The sequence below is a fragment of the Panthera uncia genome, chromosome B1 (assembly GCF_023721935.1).
Source record: "Panthera uncia isolate 11264 chromosome B1, Puncia_PCG_1.0, whole genome shotgun sequence".
NCBI classification, from domain to species: Eukaryota; Metazoa; Chordata; class Mammalia; order Carnivora; family Felidae; genus Panthera; species Panthera uncia.
In genome coordinates this window covers 120,860,018-120,886,159 of record NC_064811.1, presented here as the reverse complement: position 1 = coordinate 120,886,159, position 26,142 = coordinate 120,860,018, and the positions used below count along the sequence as shown (strand labels likewise).

The window sequence follows — 26,142 nt, the reverse complement described above, 5'->3', positions numbered from 1 at the left end:
CACACCCACACTGCCCTGTTCGAAGCAGTTTTGGATTGCAAAACAAAACGATGCAAAATAAAAGGCTGAAAACAAAAAAAGTAACAAAAGACAGCACTATCAAATGTGGACGCTTTTCAATTTTTGAGGACATAACCAGCCTGTTGTCAAATTCCCATTCACTTAAACCCATTTCAAGTTGCCTAATAAACTTGCTTGCCCACCCATTTTCCTTTCTTGAAATGTTAATCGATGTTAAGTACATCTTTGTTTACAGTATCCTCCTTGAGGTCTACTGGCAAGGAATTTGGCACTCATCATTTTTTGTGAGATGCTTGCTTCCTAACCTATAATTTGAAAAATATAATGTCCTAATTAATCATTTATTTTGATAAACATTACACCATCAGTTAAGTCTAAAAAAGGAGGATAATTGTTTTTGTCTTTGCTAAGTTAAACAAGCAGATGGTCTCCAGTACTTCTGTTGCATTTCCTTTGTTGCTAAAGTATATGTTTCTTGGGATTACATCACCACTTAAATGAATTTAATTAAGTGTGGGGGGGTGTGATCCCTCAGGAAATATCTTTTCTGAGGCTGCACTTATAACAGGAGTTTTTTTTTCACGTACAACAAATGTGCGCAGCACATTATTTTTCTCTTCCTCTCTTTTATCAAGAGCGAAGACTGTAACAATTATGCCACTCCCAGAAGGATGCAGCTGTTTCAAAAACCCTTCAAAATCAGAAATAAAACTTATTCAAGCATCTGCGCCTGACAAACAGGACATTTGCTTCCTTGACTGCGAGGTCTCCCTTCGCCCAGGGCGGTACCCCCGTCTGAGAGCCAAGTGCCAGGTACTAGAGCCGAAGAGCTCTCTGCGTACAGGTCCGCTCAGAGTTCCCCCGACTCCGCAGCAGCAGGGCCACTTGCGGGAACATCACTGAACTTTCCGACCTACCTGGCATCTGGAAAGGGCTTCCTGGGTCTGAGCTGGTGGGGGAGTGCGGGTAGGTGCCACTGCTGCTTCCAGGAGAGTTGGGGTAGCTGCTGCTGGGGGAGTGAGGGAACGGATGGCTATTGGGTTGCTGGAAAGAATCCGGAAAAGTTGCGTTGAGTGGCATGTGAGGCTCATTTTGTCCTAAGTTACGGAACTGAGCTAATAGGCTGTGCTGAGGATTATATTCACTGTGTCTTGGAACCAGCACTGGAGGAAGAACTAGAAAAGGGGGAAGAAAAGAGAGAGACAAAAATGAAAATGATGAAAATCTGTAATCACAGCACAATGAAGTAGAAAGATAATCTGTAAGTAACAACAAATTATCTGAACCCTGCCCCGCTGCCAACTCAAAAGCATCATGCAAATGAAGAGCCATTTTCCACTGAGGAATAAATGCAGTAACAAGTGGTCTCTTTAGAATCTGCCGTGACTTATGCCCCAGACCTGTAGCATTGACAGACTGCCCAAGGAAAGTCTGCGAAACACCTTTTAAGTTAAAAATGTCCACAAGGTTTCCCCATTCTTAATGTTTTCATTCACTAAAAACCAAAGCACAATTATGAACATGTACCACCACTGACAATTCCACTTTTCCAGCCCTGGTTGATAAGATGTTCCATTTAAGAGTTAATACTTATTGAATGGTATGAATTATTCACCATAAATGTTTTAAATGGACACATTAACTCACTGTGAAACAAAAGGAGGCACAGTAAATAACGTTCAGAGGATAAATACAGTGAGCAGCATAAAATCCAAATGCCATTAAAGGTAGTTAATTAGACAAAATATGATGTTTTGTGGGACAGACTTTATGTTGTGTCCAAGTCGTCCTACTTCACAAAACTCTGTTCTCTGATGATCTTCATGCATTTAACCCACTTTTCAGTAATCCATATTTTGCCTGACAGGCAAAGGAGGAAACAGGTCATATAAACCACATTTTGCTGATTGGATACTCAAGGTTTAAAAGCCAAAAACATACACACCACTAGAGAATGAAAGAAAACAGCTCAAGTCATGCCTGAAAGCTCCATTAGGTACCTAAGGAGTTAATAATTAGCATGGTCTGCAACCTCCAGAAACCTCTAGAGGCAAAGCCACTATAAATTATGTTGCTAATCGAAGTGAAGGACTGGGTAGTAAACCCTAACAGGGTTAGATCCTCAACTTCCCACCACAGTCCCCAGACACCTCCTCTCCAGTAACACGGGCCCTTGGAACCCCTACTATGCTCACAGCCTTGCCTAGAAAAACCACCCATTTGGAAATCTGCTTGGAGGAGAGAGGAGGAGATTTAAAATCTTCTATTGTTGTTGGGAGTTAGAACTCAAAATATATTCTCCCAAAGAAACAATATTTAGTGGTATTAGGAATTAAGTAGATTTTTGAGGGCTTTCCAGGGACTCTATCTATAATGTATACCATTTTTGCAGGAAAATGTGCCATGAACACTTGCATTATCACTTACTTATTCATAAGCTAAAAACTGTTTAAGTAAAAATAGGTTTCTGAAGGTCTTAAATGGTCTCTTATGTTATTATCTTAAATTGCTAATCTGTAGAAATAAGATCTACTAGTTTCTCTAAGCTGATCCCTTAGAAACAAGTCTTTTTAGTATAATAAACGTATTTCCTTTTCTGCACAGCAATGGAATCTGCCCAAATTAAGTCCCCAAAAGCATAATTCCTCCTTCTACCTTTCAATAGTCATCTGAAATGTAAATTATTTTGCTAAAGCAAAAATTCCCAGTTGTCATAAAGGCTCCTCCAATGTCAACAGAAATCTATATTGCAAAATAAACAAAGGCTCTGAAATAGCACAATACCTTTGAATTACCTATGCAATCATCCTTTTTCTTTTAGCTGCTGCGGCTTGAGTTACTACTTCCCAACTTGCCTTTCATGGTCATCTAGTGATAGCCTCATTTCTGACTGGTGCCTTAAAAGCGGGGCAAATACTGGCCTCTAAACCCTGCCCCCAAAATGCAGCACCAGACATAGCACCTTGAATCAATCCTCCGTCTCAACCCTTCGGAGGACCCACCTCCTGCCCTGTCCCCCCCCCCCCCAACCCCTGACTCTCCTTAACGGAGGACCCACCCCCTGCCCTGCCCCTCCCACACTCTCCCTATCGGAGGACCCACCCCCTGCCCTGCCCCTCCCACACGCTCCTTAACCGAGTCCCTGTTTCAGCACCTCTCATTGTCTTTAATTTTAGAACAGAGAATTTGTGGGGCGCCTGGGTGGCTCAGTCAGTTAAGCTTCCAACTTCGGCTCACATCATTGTCTCATGGTTCGTGGGTCTGAACCCCACATCAGGCTCTGTGCTGACAGCTCAGGGCCTGGAACCTGCTTTGGATTCTGTGTCTCCTTCTCTCTCTGCCCCTTCTCCGCTCCTGCTCTCTCTCTCTCAAAAATAATCATTAAAAAGAAAAATAACTTTTTCCTCACCTCTGATTATCAAGATGAATTCTGCCACTGATGACATACGCACAAGTATCTTTTAATAAACTTAAAAAATTGTATTGAGTATCACACATCTATAATAAAATGCACAAGTCTTCATATAAATTATATAATATGTACTCTTGTGCCTGGTTTCTTTAGTTCAACACTATGTGTGTAGGATTCATCCAATGTTATGTATACCATATATATATAGTAAGATGTTTACTCAGTCCCCCCACCTAACCTCCTCAGAGGATAATCAATTTCTTTTGTTCCTCTGGTTTATCCTTGTATTTCTTCTTGAAAAAATTAAGCTGATAAATATGTGCTTTCTTACTTTGTCTTTATTACTAAAAAGGAAAGTAGCCCACTCTATAGACTCTCTTGCACTTTGTACAGCACCATAGTTTATTCAACCAATCTCTTATGTCTGAGTAGTTTACACTATTTTACCATCACATATAATACTGCAATGAATAACTCCATGTATATACACTGCAGTATTGTTAAAGGATTATCTTCGGGGTAAATTCCTAGAAGTAGAGATACTGGGTTTTGAAAATGCAGATACAACTTTGTTATTGTCAAGTACCCATCATGTAAGAGAGCGATTTTCCCCCCACAATCCCACAACTATTTTGTCAAACTTTTGATTTTTTGGACAACTGGATGGGTGAGAAATGATATTTTGGTGCAATTTTTTTTTTAATGTTTATTTGAGAGAGAGTGAGAATGTGAACATGCAAGCGAGCAGGGGAGGGGAAGAGACAGCAGGAGACACAGAATCTGAAGCATGCTCCAGGCTCCCAGCTGTGAGCACAGAGCCCTACCAGGGGCCTGAACTCACAGACCGCCAGATCATGACTTGAGCCAAAGTCAGACGCTTAACCAACTGAGCCATCCAGGCACCCTTCTGGTGCAATTTCAATTTATATTTCTCTTTTTACGGTGAAAGTCCATCATTTTTTCATGTACTTCAGGGGACATTTTAATATATTTTTCTGTAAATGGTCTTCTTGTACCTTTTGCCCATTTTTTGGTCTTTTCATTATATATAGGGACTCCTGGGTGGCTTAGTCGGTTGAACATCCGACTCTTGGTTTCTGCTCAGGTTATGATCTCACAGTTCCTGGGATTGAACCCTGTGTTGGGCTCTGTGCTGACAGCGGGGAGCCTGCTTGGGATTCTCTCTATCGGTCTCTCTCTGCCCCTCCACTGCTTGTAATGTCTCTCTCTCAAAATAAATATTTTTAAAAATATTTAAAATAACATTAAAAAGAAAAAAAATATGTATTGGAGATATTAGCCTGTGTGACATTTTATATGTTACAAATATTTTATTGCAATGTGTCATTTGTCTTTTGACTTTCCTTATGTGAAGAAGCTTATTTTTTTATTTTTGGTAGTCAAATTTACCAATATTTTCCTTTATTGCGTATGCAGTTTGATCATAAAAAGGCTTCTCCTACACCCATAAGGAGGAATTCATCCATGCATTCTTCTAGTACATATAAAGTTTCCTATTTTATTTAGATCTCTGATCTGTTTGTAGCTCAGTTTTATTTATACTACAAGGAATAGATCTAATTTTATCTTTTTCCAAATGGTTGGCCAGTTGCCCCAACACCATTTATTAAAAAGCTCTTCTTTGTTCTAGTGATTGGATATACCACCTTTCTCATAAAGTTCCATATATGTTAGAGTTTATTTTTAGACATTCCATCCGATTCTATTCTAGTCTGTGCCCTGCTACCACTGTTTTAATTATAGAGGCTTTATGTTTTAATATCTGATAGGGCTAGTCCACTCTCACAGTTGTTCTTTTTCAGTGTTCTGCTTGCATGCTTACTCCTCCATATGAACTTTAGTTATTATCTTGTCTACCTCCAGAATAAAGAGATTTGGTACCTTTACTGAGGGTCACATTATATTTATAAATTAACTTAGTAAGAAAATCTTGATGATGTCAGATGTCCTATTTAAAACCCAGGAATGTTTCTTCTTTTGCAAAAGGCTACTTTTGCATCTTTTCAGAGTGTTCCATAGTTCTTGTATTAGCTCAGACCGCCATAAAAAAATATCACAGACTGGGTGGCTTCAACAACAGACATTTATTTACTCAAAGGGTGGCTGGAAGTCTGAGCTCAAGGTGTTGGCGGGCTCATGTCTCCTGAAGCTTCTTACCTTGCAGATGGCTATTTTCTTGTGTTTTCTAACATTGCTTATTTCCCTGGTGTCTCTCTGTATGTCCTTATCCCTTCTTATAAGGACACCAGTCAGACTGGATTAGGGCCCTCCTCAATGGCCTCACTTAAAGGCCTATCTCCAAATTCAGTCATATTCTGAAGGACTTATGATTAGGGCTTTGACATACAAATTTGGGGTGGGGGTGGTGAACAATTCAATCTAAAACACTGCACTTGGTTTTATACATTTATTACATTTATAAGTATTTTATTTTTTCTGTTCCTATTTTAAATGAAAGTTTTCTCTTCCATTATATCTTCTAGCTGGTAACTGTTTTTATATATGAAGGTTATTGATATTGCCATGCTTTTATATACTGCTACCTGGCTGGATTCTTTTGTTGTCTGAGTTAGTTTTATCATTGATCCTTACAGAGTTCTCCAGGTAAATGATCATGTCACTGAACAGTTAAAACACAATTTTCCTTTCCAATTGTTTTCTCTTGTCTAGTTGCATTGGCTAATAGTGCTAATATAATGTTAAAAAGTACTAGAGACCGTGAACTTTCTTGACTTATTCTTGACCTTAGTGGAAATGCCTCTAGTGTTTGTTTCCCCATTAAGATGCTGACTTTAAAACTCTGATACATATATATATTAATTAAGTTAAGGAAGTATTCATCCATTCCTGTAGTTCAGTGTTGTTATTAGGAACAGGTGTTAAATTTTCATTAGAGATTTTATAGCATTTCTTAAGATAGTATTGATTTTTCTTCTTAGAGCTAATTAATATGATTAATTATTATTCTTGCATTCCTGGCATAAAGCCTGCTTGGTCACGATGTATTATTTTCTTAACGAGGGGTGTTTATAGTAATATTTAGGAATTTGAGGCCAATATTCATAAGTGATTGTGATCTAAGTTTCTTGGTATGTTATTTTTATCAGGTTTCGATGTCAGTGTTGTACTTGTTTGATAACTGTTTCTGTGCTCAGAAGAGTTTATGTTGCTAACTAGTCTCTAAATGTTAGGTAGACTTCCCATTAAAATTATCTGGGCTTGGTGCTTTCTTGTGGAGCAGTTCCTTACTTTCTCTATTCATTCCATAGAAATAAATTTAAGCTTTCTATGCCTACTGAGGTTAATTCTGGTAAATTATACTCTCCCTCGAAAATATCCATTTTATGTGTTTTTCAAATTTACTTGCATAAAGTATGCAAAATAATCTTATAGTTAAGTTTCATATCCTCTGTATCAATAAGTATATCCCTCTTATTTCTTATTTTTTTATATTTGTGCTTTCTCCCCAGCTGACTTTTTTTTCTTTGTTCAATTACCTGATCCTTGACCTTTTTTCCCCCCTCCAAACCAGGTAAGATTTGTTGATCTTTTTTTTTTTTTTTACTTCATTATTTTTTGCTTCATCTTTATTATCTCCTTCCTCATACTTCCTTTGATTTACTTTGTTGTTCTTTTCCTAGCCTTTTTGACTGGAAGTTTAAAATTAATCTGTTTTTATTCTTTCATTTTTACTGATATAAGTGTTCAAGACTATGAATTTTCCTCTGGTCACTGGTTTAAATATATCCCATAGATTCTGATATGTAGATTGTGATCGTTATTTTCCAAAAGTCATGTAAATTTTGTTTATATTTGCCCATCCACTTATGGGTAATTTTTTTTTTTTTTTAAGTTTATTTATCCACCTTTTGAGAGAAAGAAAGACAGAAATCCCAGGCAAGCTCTGTGCGCTGTCAGCGCTCATGGGGCTCAAACTCATGAGTGAACTGTGAAATCATGACCTGAGCAAAAACCAAGAGTCGGATGTTCAACCTACTGAGCCACTGGGTGCTCCTCACCTATGAGTCACTTAATAGAATAGTTTTAAAGTTCCCAGGTAAAAGAGCTTATTTGCTTTCAATTTCTAGGTTTATGGTATTGTGATAAGACTGTTGATTACACTGTTTCTAACTTATGTAACTTGATATTTTCTTTGCAACCTACAACAGAATACATTTTTGTGAATGTTCTTTGCACTAGAAAAGAAGATATATTTTCTATCAAGGTACACTGTTAAAAAGTATCTTTAAGAGCTAGGTTATTAATAATGCTGTTTAGGTCTCCTGTAAAAGGTCAGCAACCTTCCTCTACAAAGGATTAGAAAGTAAATATTTTAGGTTTTGTGGGCTATATGGCCTTTGTCACAGCTATTCGACTCCACTGTTGCAATAAGAAAGCCATAGATATTATGTAAAACAAAACAAAACAAAACAAAACAAAACAAAACCAAAACTGGTTGTAGCTGAGTTAGAAAGCTTCACATTTTTGGTTTCTTCACAGAAACAGGGAGAAGAAGGGATTTGGCCTGTGGGCAGAGTCTGCATACCTCTTCTGATATCATTACTTATGTTTTTTCTTCATGACCAGTCTTATATTTAGACTGGTATGTTAAACTTCCTATTATTAGTGTGCTTCTATTTGTTTTTGCTGCCATATCCTATAGTTTCTGCTTTATACAGGAGGTTGCTATGTTGTTTGGTACATATATGTTCATTATGAAGTGTTCTTTGTGTCAATACTTTCTGGTCTGAATTCTACTTTTTCTGATATCAGACTCACAACTCCTACTTCTTGTTTCAATCTGCCTGATATACCCTTGCCAATCCTTTATTTTTAGACTTTTTAATCACTTTTCTTATCTTTTGAAGAGATGGGTCTCTTGAATACAGCACTGACTTCTGCTTTATGAACCAACTTGAAAATCTCTTTACTTGTTAAGCCCATTTATTGATATGACTGATATGCTTGGTCTCAACTCTTGTCATGTTATTGTATACAATAGTTATCGTCATATATTTACCATATTTCTCTATGTGACCTAATCCTTTTCTTCTAGATTTTTATTTTTTAAATGTTTATTTATTTTTGAGAGAGATAGAGGGAGACACAGAATCTGAAGCAGGTTCCAGGCTCTGAGCTGCTGGCAGAGCCTGATGCAGTGCCTGAACCTGAGCCACCCAGGTACTCCTGGTCTTCTATATTTTTAAAGAAAGTTCTAAAGATGGCCTTGTATTTCTGTCGTAGGATTATTTTTGTATTTGTATTTCTGGTGTCTTCAACCTTTGTTCTTTCCTTACTTAGCCATGTATTTTCTAGTTGGTCAGTTTTAAATGGTTATCTTTTGGTTCTCATCTATTATCTATACAATCAATGAGCTTATTCTACTTTCCCCTTTTTCTATTCTTCTATTCCATTTTTAAAAAATGCTTACTTATGTATTTTGAGAGCAAGTGAGGACGCAGGGAAGGGGCAGAGAGAGAGAATCCCAAGTAGTCTCCATGCTGTCAGCACAGAGCCCCATGTTGGCTCGAACCCACAAACCGTGAGATCATGACCAGAGTCAAAACCAAGAGTCACATGCTTAACTGACTGAGCCACCCAGGTGCCCCATCTTCTATTCCGTTTTTAAATTTGCACTTTCTACTTCATCAGAACATCTTAGGTTTACATACTATCACCATTCTTACTTTTGCTTTATCTCTACAATTTCATTGACAATTTTTTTCCCAGTCATCTCTTAGCTGAATAAGGTTACTCCATTAGATTTCTCAGGAAAAGCTCACTGTAACAGTATTCACTCTTGCATATTTAAAACTTTCTGTAGTTTTTTTTTTTTTTTAATGTTTATTTATTTTTTAGAGAGAGAAAGAATGTGAGCAGGGGAGAAGCTGAAAGAGAAGGAGACACAGAATCTGAAGCAGGCTCTAGGCTCTGAGTTGTCACCACAGAGCTCAATGTGAGGCCTGAACTCACAAACTGCAAGATCTATGACCTGAGCTGGTCAGACGCTTAACCTACTGAGCCACCTAGGCACCCCAAAACTTTCTGTAGTCTTGATACCTGAAGGAAAGCTTGGCTTGCCCTGGAATTCCTTAAGTTTTCTGAACTTTTTCCACTGTTGCCAATTTCTGTATGATGTTTTTGAGAAGTCTGAGTTCAGGACATTCTTGCCTTTACAAGCTATGTGCTCTTCTTATCTAGAGGCCCAGGGGACTTTTGTTTTGAAAGTCTAATATAGTTTTACTAAGGTATGTCTCAAAAGTTCATCATTCTAGGTGAATTTTCCCAAGTAGTTGGTGGGTCCTTTCTATATATAAATTTAGGTTTTCTCTAATTTCTGTTCCATGGTCTCTGGGAACTTAGGAGCTCCATTTATACATATATTGGATCTTCTTTGTTTCCATTCCAATCGCTTTCTCTCAGACCTTTTTTACCTCTTTTCAAATCTCCCATTCATTCTTTATTTTCCTGCTTTCTTCAGTGAGTCTTATTACATTTTTAAAATTTTTGTTTATTTTTTTGAGAGAGCAAGTATGAGTGGGGGAGAGGTAGAGACAGAGAAGGAAAGAGAGAAAATCCCAAGCAGGTTCTGTGACGTCGGGGCAGAGTCCAACATAGGGCTCGATCTCAAGAACCATGAGATCACGACCTGAGCCCAAACTGATTAACTGCGCCACCCAGGCGCCCCTTATTACATTTTAATAAGAATCTTGGGGCACCTGGGTGGCTCAGTCGGTTGAGCGGCCGACTTCGGCTCAGATCATGATCTGAGTAGCCTCCTCAGCTCCAATGGTCTCCTTTCTGCATCACCCTCCTCCTCACTCTCCCAGTCTCCCCCCAAGGACCCACCTGGATTCCCCATGGCTCCCCCCAATTTCTTCCTTCCTCCCTCATCTCCACCTGCCTTCCTGACCTTCGCTGGGGTCCTCCGAGCCCCTGGCCGGCTGGTGCCCCCCTCTTCAGCACCAGGAGGCAGCTGAGAGGGATGGGGGGGGCAGATCTCAGACTCATGCGGAGCGACCTCCCTGCCCTGTTGGGGTCAAGCCTCCTGGAAACTGTGAAAACCTCACTCTGCACCCCCCCCCCAATCTTCAGGACCAGGATTTGCACAGAGGCACAAGCATCTACCCATAAGCCCCCTCTTCCAAGCAAAGATATCTTCGCGCCCCATGCCCCCCACCCAGGACTCTTACACCTTTTATCCTCTGGCACCAGGCCCCTGTCTTGAGTTCTGCCCAAATTCCTTCTCCTCTCCCAGAGCTGGTGGAACCAGGGAATCGCCACTCCCCTCACCCCCTCTACCCAGATGGATGAGAAGGGGCAGATGGGCTGTAGCCAGGCACTGATAACAATGTAAATTATTAGGCATTTTGGTTAGATTTCTTTTGTAATAAACTATTTTTGTACCAAAAAAAAAAAAAAAAAAAAATTTTTTTGCTCGTGAGTTCGAGCCCCGCGTCGGGCTCTGTGCTGACAGCTCGGAGCCTGGAGCCTGTTTCAGATTCTGTGTCTCCCTGTCTCTGACCCTTCCCCGTTCATGCTCTGTCTCTCTCTGTCTCAAAAATAAATAAACATTAAAAAAAAAATTAAAAAAAGAAAAGAATCTATTCTCCCTTTGGCACACTGTAATTTATTCTTTACTTATGAAATGTTTTTGTTTTAAAATTTATTTTCTGAGTTCTAGCAACTGTCATTGACTTTCTTCCAATTTTTGTCCATTTATGTAGTTCCCAAATTTCTGATTTTTCCCCCAAATGCTTGTTGGAGGATATTTATTTTGAAGTGTTGTCTTACACATTCAAGCCACAGACTGAAAGAAAATATCTGCAAGTCACATAGGTGATAAAAGATTTTGTCCTGAATATATAAAGAACCTCAAAACTCATTAATAAAAAACCAAATAATCCAATTAAAAATTAGGCAAAAGATGTGAAAAGACTCTACACCAAAGAAGATGACCTTAAAATCATCGAGTTTAGTGAAACAGGCCAGACACAAAAGGGCAAATATTTTGATTCTATTTATATGAGGGACTTAGAATAGGCAAATTCATAGATACAAAAAGTAGAACAGAGGATTACCAGGGGCATGGAGAAAGAAGGAAAAAGGAGTTATTGCTTAATGAGTATAGAGTTTTTGTTAGGATGAGAAAGTTTTGGGTATGGATAGTGGTAACAGTTATACAACACTGTGACTTTATTTAATGCCATGGAATTGTACATTTACGAATGGTTAAAGTAGTAAGTACTGTGTTATACACGACCTACCACAATACAGTTTTTTTAAATAGGATCGACATACCAAGCGTTGGCAATAGGGATTCTCACACATTGCTAGCTGGAATGTAAAGTGGTATAACCACTTTCGTTAATATTTTGGCAGTTTCTTATAAAGTGAAACACACCTACCATTATGATCCAGCCATTTTCCTTCTAGGTTTTTACCCAAGAAAAATGAAATACAGATGTGTATTTTATTTGTGATAGCCAAAAACTGGCAACAAATGTCCACTGACAAACAAATGAAAAAACAAATTATGGTATATCAACACAGAATACTACTCGGCATTAATAAGGTATGAAATACTGATTCATACAACATGGATGAATCTCCAAATATGCTTAGAGAAAGCAGACAGAAAAAGTGCATACCATATAATTCCATGCATATAAAATCTAGAATACGCAAGCCAATGTATGGTGACAGAATGGGATCACAGTAACGGCTGATGGGAGAGATTGCAAAGGTGCAGGAGTAAATTTTTGGAGGTGATGTGTATGTTCCTTGACTGTCATGATACTCTCATAGGTATATGTCAAAACTAATTATATCATACTTTTTAAACATGTACAGTTTATTCTATATGAATTATTCCTCAATAAAACTGTTCAAAAGTAAATGTGAAGAGGCAATTTTAAATTGTCTTTTACCAATTTTTAAACATGGCTAAAATGTTCCATTATCTATTCCTTTTCCAATCCCATCTTCAAAGTTTGGGAACTATTAATCTGAGCTCTCAATAGTATATTAATACCCAACTAAAATGGCTTTACCCTAACATCTTTATTTCTTGAGACTATATAATGTGTATCTCCCAATGCAGAATCCTCATCCAGGAAAGGGATTCCAGTTGGTTATCACAGACATACCAGTTCTAACAGTGAAAACCAACTGAAGATATCAAAAGTAAGGAGCTGCAAGGAAGTTCCATGTTAAAGCGGTGATAACATTTAAGACATTCAATGTCTTGTATGGTCTGTTAGAAGTTAGTAAGAACTGCAAGGTAAAAAGTAAATGGATATCCTATGTACTCTTGAAAGATAACTTTTCTATCAAATTTATCTAAAGTTCCATTTAACTCTCTAACTAATGGCTGCCACCAGTGTTTCAGACTCTCTCACATTACCCTCAGAATCTCTGAGAGACATTTTCCCAGTGTTTCTTACCACTTTTCACCAAAGTAAACAGCAGTGACAGACAGTGAATTCATCAGGGGTCCCGGCAGCTTCACTGGAATTGTGAAATTTCACTGAAAATTTTGTCTTACCAAATTCAAACATATTTTATGCTCTACTCCTTAATACTTACCAAACATAAAGGTGATATTTTAAGTAATTTGGAATCAAGTGAAACTGATACTCCATGAAGACGTGCAGTTTAACCTCTGGCTCAGAGTACCTGGAATGGCACACTGTGCTGGGGTGGGTTGTAGTACCTTACTTTGAACGTATAGATTTCCTCTTTACTCGGTGTGACAATTCTAACAAGTTATTAACTTCTCAGAAAACTTCAGCCAAAAAGTGACTGGTAACAGCAAGAAGGGAGACAAATAATGTACAAAATAGATTCCAGAACTAAGAGCATTTATGTAGAAACAAAGAGACGCTCCTCAAATCAATTTTAGGTGATCACCATATATCACAGAATTTACATTAACACACCACTATCACCACAAATATTTGTTCTAAGCCTGGACCAATGCTGAGCATGTTCTATCCACTTTGGAAATAAGAGTGCTTAGAGGGGTAACTTACCTAAGGTCACACAAGAAGTATCAAGAATTAGGAAGGCACAGAGCACCCTCAACTATGATATTCTACTGCTTCAGTGACCCTAAGTCTCCAAGAATGTTAAATTATGTTCTATATAGTTTAAGAGATGGATAAGTAGAATAAATTCCAGAAGTGTTTCTGGACAAATTAAGGTTAATTTAAAGGGGAAAACTCTAGTCTAATTTAACAAGTTCAGTTATGGGAGACTTCTAACTCCCTGATGGTGCATAATAGATGATTATCAAACCTGATTTGTAGAGTTTGAAGACTTAGAAGTAGGATGTCTATATGTCCTGGCTTGCCTGGGACAAGTCCTGATTTGTATGGGCTGTCCAGTGGAGTTATAATAGGTGACCCATGTCACTCTCAAAAGTGTCCTGCTTTGGACAACAAATTCTATGGGCATCCAAAGTATAAACAGTAACTACTGAAATGCAGGAGGAGAAAGAGCTGGGTCTGGGATCTGAACAGGTGCTACCCCTAGGAAGAAGTGTTAATGGGGAAGAGACACGTGGAGGCTAGTGAGGCAGGGTCACGTCTACATGCACAAGCTCCTCTAGGATAACCAGGCCCAAGCCTCTGTGGCCTGGGTGGGCCCTAAAAGGATAATGCTGCTGCTCTTCTCTCTGATGTCTCTTCACTCTGCCACCCCCAGTCCTTGTTGCTTTCAGTCAGTAATATTTCAGGTAAGGAATGATTAAGATATCAGTTTTCTTCTTCTTTTTTTTTAGTGTTTATTTTTGTGAGGGGGGAGGGAGAGAGAGAGAAAGAGGGAATGAGCAGGGAGGGGCAGAGAGAGAGGGGGACAGAGAATGCTAAGCAGACTCCTCGCTGACAGAAGGGAGCCCAGTGTAGGGCTGGAACCCACGAACTATGAGATCATGACCTGAGCTGAAGTCCAACGCTCAACCGACTGAGCCGCCCAGGTGCTATGTGATCTCTGTTTTCTATTGGGAGAAAAAGGAAAGAATGAACATGCAGGTGAATTATCCATGTGTAAAGGCCCCTTCTATGTACAATTTCTATTTCTTAGGTGAAGGTTGATCAACTAGCTGAAAGAACTAGGATTTGCAAACTCTAGGCCTGACTCCGGTCAGGAACAGGAAGGGAGACAATGAGGAGGGTCTTCCTTTTAATATTTCTTTCCATGTTTCAGACTACTTCTATTTTATGGGAAACAAATATGCGAGCTCTGACTCTTCTGGGGAACCAAAGTTCTCTTCGGTGTACCAAAAAGGTTACTCCTACTTGGCATCTTCAAACAATGACTCACGTTTGCGGCTTCCCTTCAAGAGCTGCTCCTTTGGCTAATTTGAATTTCAAGAATCTCCTTGGAAAGAGGAGCCCAATGGTAAAACACCCTTCCTTACACACACTAATTTTTGATTTGAATAATTTAAAAATCAGACTGTGTTGTGTCATTCCTATAACCCTTGTAAAAACCCTGCCTGGCTCCACACCACCTCCTCAGGTGCATTCGGGGTGGGGAGTAGGGGTGGGGGGAGATGCCTAGGCAATTTCACAATGCCTCCTTCCACCCACTTGAAAATCTCTAATTGCTGTAGATCTTTAAAAGAAGGAAGCTCTCTTCCCTTCTTTTCCTGACTAATCAAGGCGGAGAAAAGTCAAATTGCTGCCTTTTCTTGGAGATGTACCTCCACTCTTCAAATTTTTAGATCTCTCCTTCAGTTAAAACCATAAAATCCCTTTCTCAGTCAACAGGGAAACCAAACTAAGAAAGTTTCAGGAGATATTTTCGTTTCGGGAGACAATTGTGACTCTGCTACTGGACTCAGCTTTTCTGCGTTGCCAAGACACAAGGAAAAGGAATGAGAAAGAAACACTAAAATTGGAAAAGAGGAGCTGAGCTCTGCTAAGCATTCATGCACACCCTCTAGATTTGTAAGCTTTTTCAAGATTTTGAAGTACTGTTTGAAATTCTATCATCAAATCAGTGGTAGCCTAGTAATGAGACTAAGGCTGACAAATCACTACCAAAGTTGTGACCCACTAAATGCTGGTGGTGAGTTTTTTTTAAAAACACACGAGTTCTGATAACAAAGCTGCCAGGCCCTTGCCTACATCTGTTCACATACACATAACGGCTAATAAGCTAGATGCTACCCAGTGGTATATAAATGTTTTTTTAGTTCTGAGGACTTGGAAAAGGCATTCAGGTAACAGTCAAGACATCCGAGTTCAGCCCTGGCTATGATAATAACTACTTTTGTGACTTTGAGCAAATCACTGAAACTTTTCAGAGTCTCAATTTCCTCATTCAAAAGCGCAAGGGATTTGAATTCCAAGGGATCTTCTGGCCCTAAATTCTGCAAGTCTTCTGACTGAAGATAATGCTGCTTTTTATATATCTGGAGCTTCACATGTATAAAATTCAGTGCCAGACCCCATCTCAGTTGGGTCTCAGGACGCCTCAGTGAGGTCACCTAAGGGCAGGAAGGTGGCCCAGAGCTAATGGAAGAATGGCCCAAGAGCAAGTTCAGTGGCTGCGGCTCTCCTGTGAAAACGAGGGACAGCCAGGCTGTTGAAGCAGCTGTGCCCGCTATAATATCTATACTAGACAGATGTCCCTAGATACAGTGTGTGTTCAGTGACCTTCTAAACAGAAACATTTCAAAAGTAGACAGTGGCAGAGAGGGTAAGACCACTTAAAAGTTAATAGTGTATGCATTTATGAAATAGAATTCCTTACTTCAGGATGTGTCAGGGAAACTCTACACTGAAGAAAAGATTCTGAGAATCTTTAATCGAGGTTGAACTTTAATAAAAATATAGCTCCAAATCCCTGAGTACTGACATTTTATCTTTGCTCAGTGGTAGACAGGCAACAGGAAGGAGGGTCTGAAATAATATTAATGTTCACCTAGCACTACATATATACCCAATGCAAGCAAGCATACAAGCAAGGCCCTGCACACGGTACTGTGGGTGCAGAAGTCAACAGGACAGCCACTGTCCCTGCGCATGTGGACTTCATGAGAGCTCACCGAGTCTTCACAACTGATGAGGGAGCAGGCTCAGCCTAGTTCAGTAATACATACAAGGTCACACCAGCTGCTAAATGGAGGGCCAGGCTTTGAATCAAGGCCTACTCATCACTACCAGACTGCATTGCTCAGTCCCATAAAACTGGAAAGAGATCTTGGAAGTTGTTTCCGTTCTTCTGTTTAGTTTTTTGGGAGAACATTTTTTTCTAAAGTTACTATACTTTTACCTAAAAGTAGTAACTTGACAGTATTTATTTTCCAGGAATATATCAATTACCCTAAAGTACCAATACATTAACAGAAAACAAGTAGGTGAACACAATTTGAATATAAGCAGAGAAATGAATTGCATTCAATAACAGTATCCTGAAGCTTAAAACAAAACAAAACAAAAAAACAGGCTCAGGTGGTTGAGCATCTGACTCTTGATTTCAGCTCAGGTCATGATCCAGGGATTGTGAGATGGAGCCCTGTGTCAGGCTCCACAGTGAGCGTGGAGAACCTGCGTAAGATTAAATTTACTTAAAAGTAGCCTAAATCTAACTCAACTTCTGAGAATGAAATTTCCCAGATAATTCCAGGCCAGTGATTCCTTTTGTACACTACAGCTGCTTTCCTTGAAAGACATCTTATCTGTGAGATTATGCACCCAGAATATATCTCCAGTAACCCCATGACCTAGTCCAGATTCCCGTTCCAACCTGTCTTTGGGGGTAGGTGTCCTCCCACACTCTCTTCGCCTAGCTGCCTCATGCTTCTTGCCGTTTCCATCTGCTAGTTGCATACTTCTGTACCTTTTGTTTTTTTAAGTTTATTTATTTTGAGAGGGCGTGCGTGTGCACAAGTAGAGGAGGGGCAGAGAGAGGAAGAGAGAGTCCCAAACAGGTGCTGCCAGAGTGGAGGCATGAGATCATGGAGCTGTGAGATGACCTGAGCCAAAAACAAGAGTGGATGCTTAACCGACTGAGCCACCCAGGCGCCCCCATACCTCTGCACCTTGGCTCACTTGACCATATTTCCAAGTTTCAGTTCTCAGTGTCCTCTCCTTTATGGGGCCCTTCTTGGTTTTTCTACTCACCCCCAATAAAAATGAATTCCTCTTTTCTTTGTGCCCCACTGCTGCCTACACAGACTTCCATCATAAGCCATCTGTAACACTGTATTGCTAATTTGACTTCACCTCACTCAGACCCTAAAACCCTAGAGGATAGAACTGAGTTTTCTTTTCCTTCTGTATTATTCAGTGCACAGCATGTAATAGATTCTTAATAATTAATGTGTTTATGAATTACTATTCTTGGACTGTTTATTATGAGTTGATTAATACAGACTGACCTTTCTCCAAGTCCTCAGACTACCTGCATCTTGAATTAGCAAGACACTTATTTAAAAAGGCAGATTCTTGTGCCTCATCCCACATACATAAAGTCAGAAAGTCTGGAGTTTGGGTGCAGACTCCCTATGTCTCTAAGTAGCTGTGAAACTTGAACTTCAGTTTTCTCGTTTTATATCAAATTTCTAGAGATTATTCCTCTTACCCCTGAAAACTCTATATAGTATCAGTTCTAATTCTCAGCTATACAGATTAAAATGACAATGATATAGAAGAGACCAGCAGGGCATTACACTAAGCTGACAGGAAAATTTATGAAGTGTCCAAAGTTTTGGCCAGGTGGCATGGTATGACAGAACAAGTGTTGGCTTTGGATCAAGACTGCCAAGAGTGCTGGGTGTTGAAGTAGACAGTGTAAGTTCTCACCAGTGTCTGTAGGGATAATGAAACAAGCCCCCCAACAGCTCTGTGGGGCTCCGGTGCTGCAGCACAGGGCAGGCTCTCAAACGCTGGCTCTCTCCCTGTCTCCTCTCTTCCCACCTTTACCCCAGGTACCATTCCGCTGCTGAATGTTTAACTACCACAGAAGGAAGGCGCTATGTTATTAGAGCTTCAGAGCTTGTTAGAGGAAGAAAAACTTCAGAATGTAAACTAAAAATAACAGGAGAAAAAAAAATCCTTCATAAGGTGTAATCAGAGGAGAACAACAATTAGAGGTGGGTTTTAGTTTTAGACTTCTGAAACTGGAACCCCTGCTCAGCTATTTACTATCCAATTATCAGAACTTCACTTCTTACAAGAAAATGGGAATAGTAGTACTTCTCACAGATTTTCTCTTTATTTAACATTTATATGGTGCTTATTATCTAGGCCAAGTGATGTAAGAAAACTCATTTGATCCTCCTAACTGTGACCTACATAGTCATTACCTCCACTTTATACAGATGGATACACAGGTATGGAGATTAACTTGCCTACAAGAATATAACCAGCCACCAGTGGAGACAGGATACAGACCTAGGCATCTGGCTCCAGAACCTAGGCTCCTAACCACTGTGCCATAGCGTCTCTCTGTGTGGCACAAGCAAGTTCCTGGGCTATGGAAGGCATTCAGTGAAGGGCAGTTACAATTACACAAGCAGCTGGTGGGTCATCGATTAGACACTATTGACATGTAAATGACCATCCCTAGGGGTCACACCAGGCTGTGTGGCTTAATTTGTAATTGCAGCTGAATGTAATTAGTTCTCATTATGAGTTCAAATTTGATTCCATTAAATATACTCCATGAAACAGATACTTGTTATCTAATGATGATTACTGACCAATGGGAGATAAACATAAATAAAGCCTCTATACACACCTGAAACACAGGGGTAGGCTCTCACTTTACCATTATGGACCCCAACTTCATGCAGCTGGTAAACAGCTGAGATTACATAGACTACTATTAAAAACATTAGATACCCCTCACCTTCGTTATATTGATTAAAGGGGAAAAAGCTACTTCTTTTGGAAAGCAGTGCAGTGTAGTGTAGTGGTTCGACCATGGATCTTGGAGTTAGACTTCAGTGTGAATCCCCAGATGGCCTGTTACAAGTTGTGTGACAACTTACTTAAAAGGCATCTCGGTAGCCCAGCTGGCACCTCCACAGCTTACAGCTGTGGTCAGTATTAAATGAGAATACATGTGATATGCCAGCACGGAGTCTGGCACAGAGCAAACATAAAAAGTTACTAATTTAATTTTCACTGTTACTATTATTATTACTGTAACTACAAGCATTAATTTTCCAAAGATGTGTTTAATGAAAATGTACTTACATTACAAATTTCATTTTTATTCTCAAAATGTACACGGAAATTATGTTCCTTACTTCAGCCAATGTTATGTTTCAAGAATGCATATACAGCCTTTTCACATTCATTATTTAATTCAATCCTTGCCACAACCCTGGAAAGTAGATACAATCACACCCTATCTCACAGGTGAGCAAACACCAATTCAAAGAGGACAACTAACTGGCCCAAGGTCAAAGATATCAAGTGTCAAAATTCTAGTCCAGGCCTTGTGACCCAAGACTCCTCCTGACCATATTTTAACTTTATAACTAAAGAGAAATAAATATCTGCTTAAAGAGAAATAAATATCTGCTTTAAATGGTCTTATCTGTCCTGAATATCCTAAGGAACTCCACTCCACATTTACCAGTCAGCAATTGGCATTCTACCATGAATAAGAGCCCCTCCCTTTCCCCTCGATTTATTTATCATCAGCATGGATTCCTGTTTTTATCCCTAAATGGTTTATAATTATTTTCAGTCCATAATTATTTTGTTGATCAATTTATCTCTGATTGAGCCAGGGGGCAGCCCCTTCAGACTGACCCCTGTGTCATGACATGCTCCCATCAGTTTGTTGGGTTTTTTTTGCTTTCCATAGCTCATTTTAAAATTAGCACTTCCTTTTCCAATTTAAAAGTTGCAGGTGATACTGTTTCAAAAGCATTTACCCAAAACTGTTCCCTAACTTGACCATCATACTTAAATATCTGTCTGGCACACCACCATACCCTGGATAAATTTCTTAGACACTCCAAGAAAGTGTCACAGAAAAAAATACTGCTGAATCTGTTACAGGGCTAGCTAGACATAACTGTCAGCGAAATGACAGGGAAACATAACGGAAAAAACATACAAGGCAACCCCACTCTGTTGTCTTACATAGGTTTACTTTTACTTTACTAAAAGCTGCCCCCAAACCATTTACAACAATCACAGGTTCTCCTTTTGCCTTACTGTAAGTGAAGATCCCAGACAGACAAGCAGGCAGGAGGTGGTCAGGGAAAAGTGATGTGTGACTCTATAAACAAGACCACTACTTGGATAAGAAATGCCTCCTTCGTGTGGAAGGGTTAAGAACTATGAACACATCTCTTTGAGAGGGATGTTAGAACTGAGGTGGTGAGGCAGAACGTAAACCTGACCTTCTTCCATTGTAAGGTCTCCTAAGATTCCAGGGCATAAAATTGATGATATAAAGAACTGGGGGAAATGGACACCTGGGTGGCTCAGTCAGTTAAGCTCCAACTCTTGATTTCAGATCAGGTCATGATCTCATGACTAGTGAGTTCAAGCCCCACGGCAGGCTCTATGCTGAGCACAGAGCCTGCTTGGGATTCTCTCTCTCCCTCTGTCTCTTTCTCCCCCTCTCTCTCTCTCTCATAATAAATAAGTAAAAATTAAAAACCAAAACAATACAAAGAACTTGGAGGAAAATCTGACAAACAGTCCTTTGTTGCCCTAAATCTTTTTAGTTAAACATGGCCTGTGTTTCCAGACTCTAGATCTTTTATCATGGAAGTTACAGTTACTTCTAGTTATACAACCCACGTCACTTACAACAGTTTTATGAAGAGCAGACTCACATTAGAGTATTACAGGCAGGCTTCGGTGCTAAGGTCACAGGAATGGAGAAATCCTGTTGAGGGCACTGATAATTAGGAATGTGGAAAGGGTGAGCAGCAAGTGAAATGTTTATCTGCCCACCTCCCACACATGGGGAAGAATCACTATTGACACAGTGGAAGCCCAGACCAGACTAAACTCAGGGGAAACAGAAGTCTGCAGCCTTTCAAACCAGTCCTAACACCGTATCTAAGAACTACACTAATCTCCTGCCAAGCTGGCAAATTAACAACATTGGGTGTTGGTTTTTCATTTTTTGTGTTTTTTTGCTTTCCTATTCTTCAGACCCTCTGAGATTTTTTTTTTTTTAAACGTTTATTTATTTTTGAGTGAGAGAGAGACAAAGCATGAGCAGGGGAGGGGCAGAGAGAGAGGGAGACACAGAATCTGAAGCAGGCTCCAGGCTCTGAGCCATCAGCACAGAGCCTGATGCAGGGCTCTAACCCACAAACAGCGAGATCACGACCTGAGCCAAAGTCAGACGCTTAACTGACTGAACCACCCAGGCGCCTCTAGATCCTCTTAGATTTTTCACACTGTGCTCGAGACTATGGTTGCCCAAAGTACCCCAGCTCTGCTCTTTAAAATAAACATCTTCTCTTTCCTTCCCAATCTCTTCCCCAAAGAAACTCACTTTTCTAACTACTAGGACAGAGGTCTAATCATTTGGCTAATTCAAGATTATTAGGCATGATGTTGAGTTTTTCAGGAGAATATTTCCATTTTGAAGTAGAAAAAGACAAAGTGATGAGACATACATTTTGGGGAAAGAAATCTCCAGTCTTCTTTGAGCCTCTGGATATCTAATACCAAGGAGGCTAGAAGTTAACACTGAGATAATCAGCCTAGGCATTAAATAAGCCAACCTTCCCTTCTGTTTCTCTCATGTTTGCAAGTATCCATCAAGAGCAAGAGCACAGGGCACTCCAACATGGGGCAAATCACCTGTCACTCCTGTACCCAACCACATAAAACATTCGCAATCCTACAAAAAAAAAAAAAAAAAAAATCACCCTTTGAAGATGTTCCACATGTGGGGATAAGAAGCCAAAAAGCACAACTCACAGGTCTCATTTTATTTCACCCAAAGCTAGCTAGCCTTCCTTGGAAGCCAAGGTTTTCCTTTTAATTTAAAATATTACTTTCACACAATTGCAATTACTGTATAACTACATCTTTCACTTATTATGACAAACTTTTTATGGCTTTCAAAACTGTTTTTTCTTCATCAGCCATGCTTTTTGTGTGTTTTTTTTTTTAATTTTTTTTTTTTAACGTTTATTTATTTTTGAGACAGAGAGAGACAGAGTGTGAACGGGGGAGGGTCACAGAGAGAGGGAGACACAGAATCTGAAACAGGCTCCAGGCTCTAAGCTGTCAGCACAGAGCCCGACGCGGGGCTTGAACCCACGGACCGTGAGATCATGACCTGAGCCGAAGTCGGACGCTTAACCGACTGAGCCACCCAGGTGCCCCTGTGTTTTGTTTTTAACAACTGCTAGTGGGCGAGTGTTCCTTTGGCCCTATAAACTAGCAATGGCGAATGGGAGAGTGCCAGAATCTGAATGAATCAGAAAGATGTGAAAATACCTTCTCTTGCCCACCTAATGTTGCAGAGACAGAAAAAGGATGAAGTGGAAGATAATGGTCAGGAAAGCAAAAGGATGAGGAAGATACTTTGTATAATCTGTATAGTCGTAATTATTTCCAATTGAAGTGTATTTGTCAACAGAAAATCCCATCTAGAAACAAATCACATAATTGTCCAGTTATCTACCTCAATTTATGTAGTTTTACAATTTTTGTAAAAGTAACCTATTGTAACTGCTCTTTCTTATGTTCATCAATTAATAAATAGCACAATACCAATGCCCCCAAATAATGCACTAAAAACAGTTGCTCAGGAAAAAAAAAGAATTAGATTAAACTTCACATTTTGCCTTTAAGAATATGGAATCTGCTAAAAGATTTGGGTATAAAATCCTATGCATAATTATACTACTTCATCTGTTTCTAGTAAGATGGTAGATGCCAATGATAAAATTATCAAACACAAGTCAAACACCAATGATAATATCTTGGAGAAAAATTCATCATCTAAACTCCATGCCCCCTTGGTTGTGTACTGAGCTTGTACAGAAGCAGAATTTTCAAAAGAGAACTTCCACATGGACAAAAGAATGGAACCCTGAGTAGACTCTGAAAGAGCAACTGCAAAGGCCAGGGACATTCTCCTTGCCCCAAGGTATCCTTCCTGCACACAGCCTCTGCTAAGGGCCTCAAAGTCTCTTCCCCACCACCCCCCTTCACAGGTACAAATGCTTTGCTTTGTTCCTCTTACAGCTTTCAAAGCATTCTTCTTTCACCTAAGCATTATATACATCTCTCTCCTACACCAAAAGTATTACAGAACCACCCAGACTAAGACACAAACATGTAGAAGCTATATATAGCTGTATATCAATCATAGCAACTCTTATGGAATGCATATGTGCTTATTTTCCTCTTAGTCTTGACCTTCCATTTTATTTTGTTTTCACTGGTCTAATACTTTCTACTTTAGTGTATGTCTTCTTATAAGCTGATTTAAATCCTGGGTACAATGAAATATACATATATATCTGCATATATATCTGCACTACCACACAGTCTGGAACACAATGTCAAGATGTGTTAGAGATGAATGAGCTTTTTTATGACCACTCTCAGCCTTTTAAGAGTTAACTGCATCCCCCTGCCCGACTTATACTATTTGATTTAGCAACCTGTGCTATCATCACATACCAGCCTTTCTTGGGCAAACACGGTTCGTGAGGAGTTGTATATGTGCCATAAATGTTTAAATGAAGAATTTAGATGCAGATAATTATAGGGGAAGATGGTTAATTTTAGGTGTCAGCGTGCCTGGGCTACAGGATGCCCAGATAGCTGTAAAACATTTTTCTGGCTGTGTATGTGAGTGTGTCCCCAGAGGAGATTAGCATTTCAATCAGTAGACCGGGTAAAGATGGTTGCTCTCACTAATGCAAGGGGGACATCCTCCAATCTGTTTAGTGCCTGAATAGAACAAAAAGGCAGGGGAAAGGCATGTGTGTGTGTGTGTGTGTGTGTGTGTGTGTGTTTTAGCGTAAACTGGGACACCCATCTTCTGCCCTCAAACAATCAATGCTTCCGGTTCTCAGACCTTTGGACTAGGATTGAGACTTCTACCACCCACTTCCTGGCTCTTCAGCTTATAGACAGCAGTTCACGGGACTTTATGGCCTCTATACTTGTATAAATCAATTCCTATAATAAATCACTTCTTATATGCATATATCTATATATATCCTAGTGGTTCCATTACTCTGGAGAACCTTAATACACACATCATAATGCTTTATTTTAATTTTTAGACTTAATTTTGTTAATTAATCCAAAATCTTCAGGATCGATGATTATATCTTGATATCTGGCTTACAACTTCAGTTATCAGACTCCTATGTATCACCATTCAGATAAACTTGAAGGAAAAGTCAATACTTCTCCTCCACTCCAATCTTCCAAATGAATATACTAACACAACCCTAAAAAGGAAAAATTTTTACTTGTATGTAAGTTTTTGTCATCATTGGCTCAAGTAAAACCACATTTGCAGTATGAAGAGACACAATTAAAAAATTTTTTTCATTTTGGTTTTTTAAAATATTAATTTTATTAAATCTCAATCCTTAAGTATATGTCTTTTTAATAATCTGTGTGTAAAATAACAAGTACACATAAACATCTTTGCTGCATTTACCAAAGTACAATGGTTTTCTTGAGGAAAACCAGTAGTGTGATTGAGTACTGAGGTGAATTAGGGGCTTTTTCACGGTTCACTATTTTTTATTTTATTTAATTTTTTTAAATGTTTACTTATTTTTGAGAGAGAGAGAGAGAGAGAGAGCGAGCGACCGGGGAATGGGCAGAGAGGGAGACACAAAATGTGAGGCAAGCTCCAGGCTCTGCGCTGTCAGCACAGGGCCCGAAGCGGGGCTCAAACTCAGGAACCATGAGATAATGACCTGAGCCGAAGTCAGACGCTTAACCGACTCAGCTTAACCGACTGTAACCCAGTTACATTGAAGTAACTGTAGACTCATTCACATGCAGTTGTAAGAAATAATTCAGAGAAATCCTAACCTTTATCCAGTTTCATCCAATGGTAACATCTTGCAAAACTATAGAATAAAACAATTTCAATATAGACATCAATACCATTAAGATGCATAAAATTTCCATCAACCCAAGGATCCCTCATGTTTTCACCCTTTTACAGTGACACCCACTTCCCTCCTGCCCTCCCCCTTCTCAGTCCCTGGCAAACACTAAATTCATTCTCCATTCCTAGAATTTTAAGACTTTCTGAGATAAAATTTACCAAGCCACGAATTACATGGTGACTGAGGCAGATAAAGAGTCAAAACTCTCATACAGCCAACAGGTGAAGAGGCTTTTAGGTATATTTTAACAGCTGGGAGCCATTTTACCAAAAATGGAAGCACCAGAAGGTTAACTACAGGGTGTTAAAGACTGAAATAGAAATCTCAGAATTTCAAATTCAGGTTTAATATGGCCTTTCAAGTTGATTAAGTTTAAAGTACAGAAAACAGTTTTCAAGAACAATGTGAAAAACATAAAAAACAAATAAGGCTAATGACAGGAAGTCTCCATAAAGGCATGTTAATATCCACAGATAGCAATTGAATGGTCTTCTTAATACCACAGTTAGATGACTTACTTTACGACTGTCAGCATTTAGTTGGGTAAAGAAAAGGAAAACCTATATTTAACCCAACCACTAATAAC

At 39.3% G+C, this 26,142-nt stretch overlaps 1 protein-coding gene across 8 annotated transcripts in view; it reads right to left on the bottom strand.

The window, feature by feature from the left end:
- Positions 1-26,142, bottom strand: part of SMAD1 (SMAD family member 1) — an 80,048-nt gene that overhangs the window by 15,777 nt on the left and 38,129 nt on the right. For all 8 annotated transcript variants that reach the window (XM_049631202.1, XM_049631205.1, XM_049631197.1 and 5 more), the window contains exon 3: positions 939-1,196. In XM_049631202.1, the coding sequence (XP_049487159.1) occupies positions 939-1,196 (258 nt within the window). The remainder of the gene's footprint in view (positions 1-938; positions 1,197-26,142) is intronic.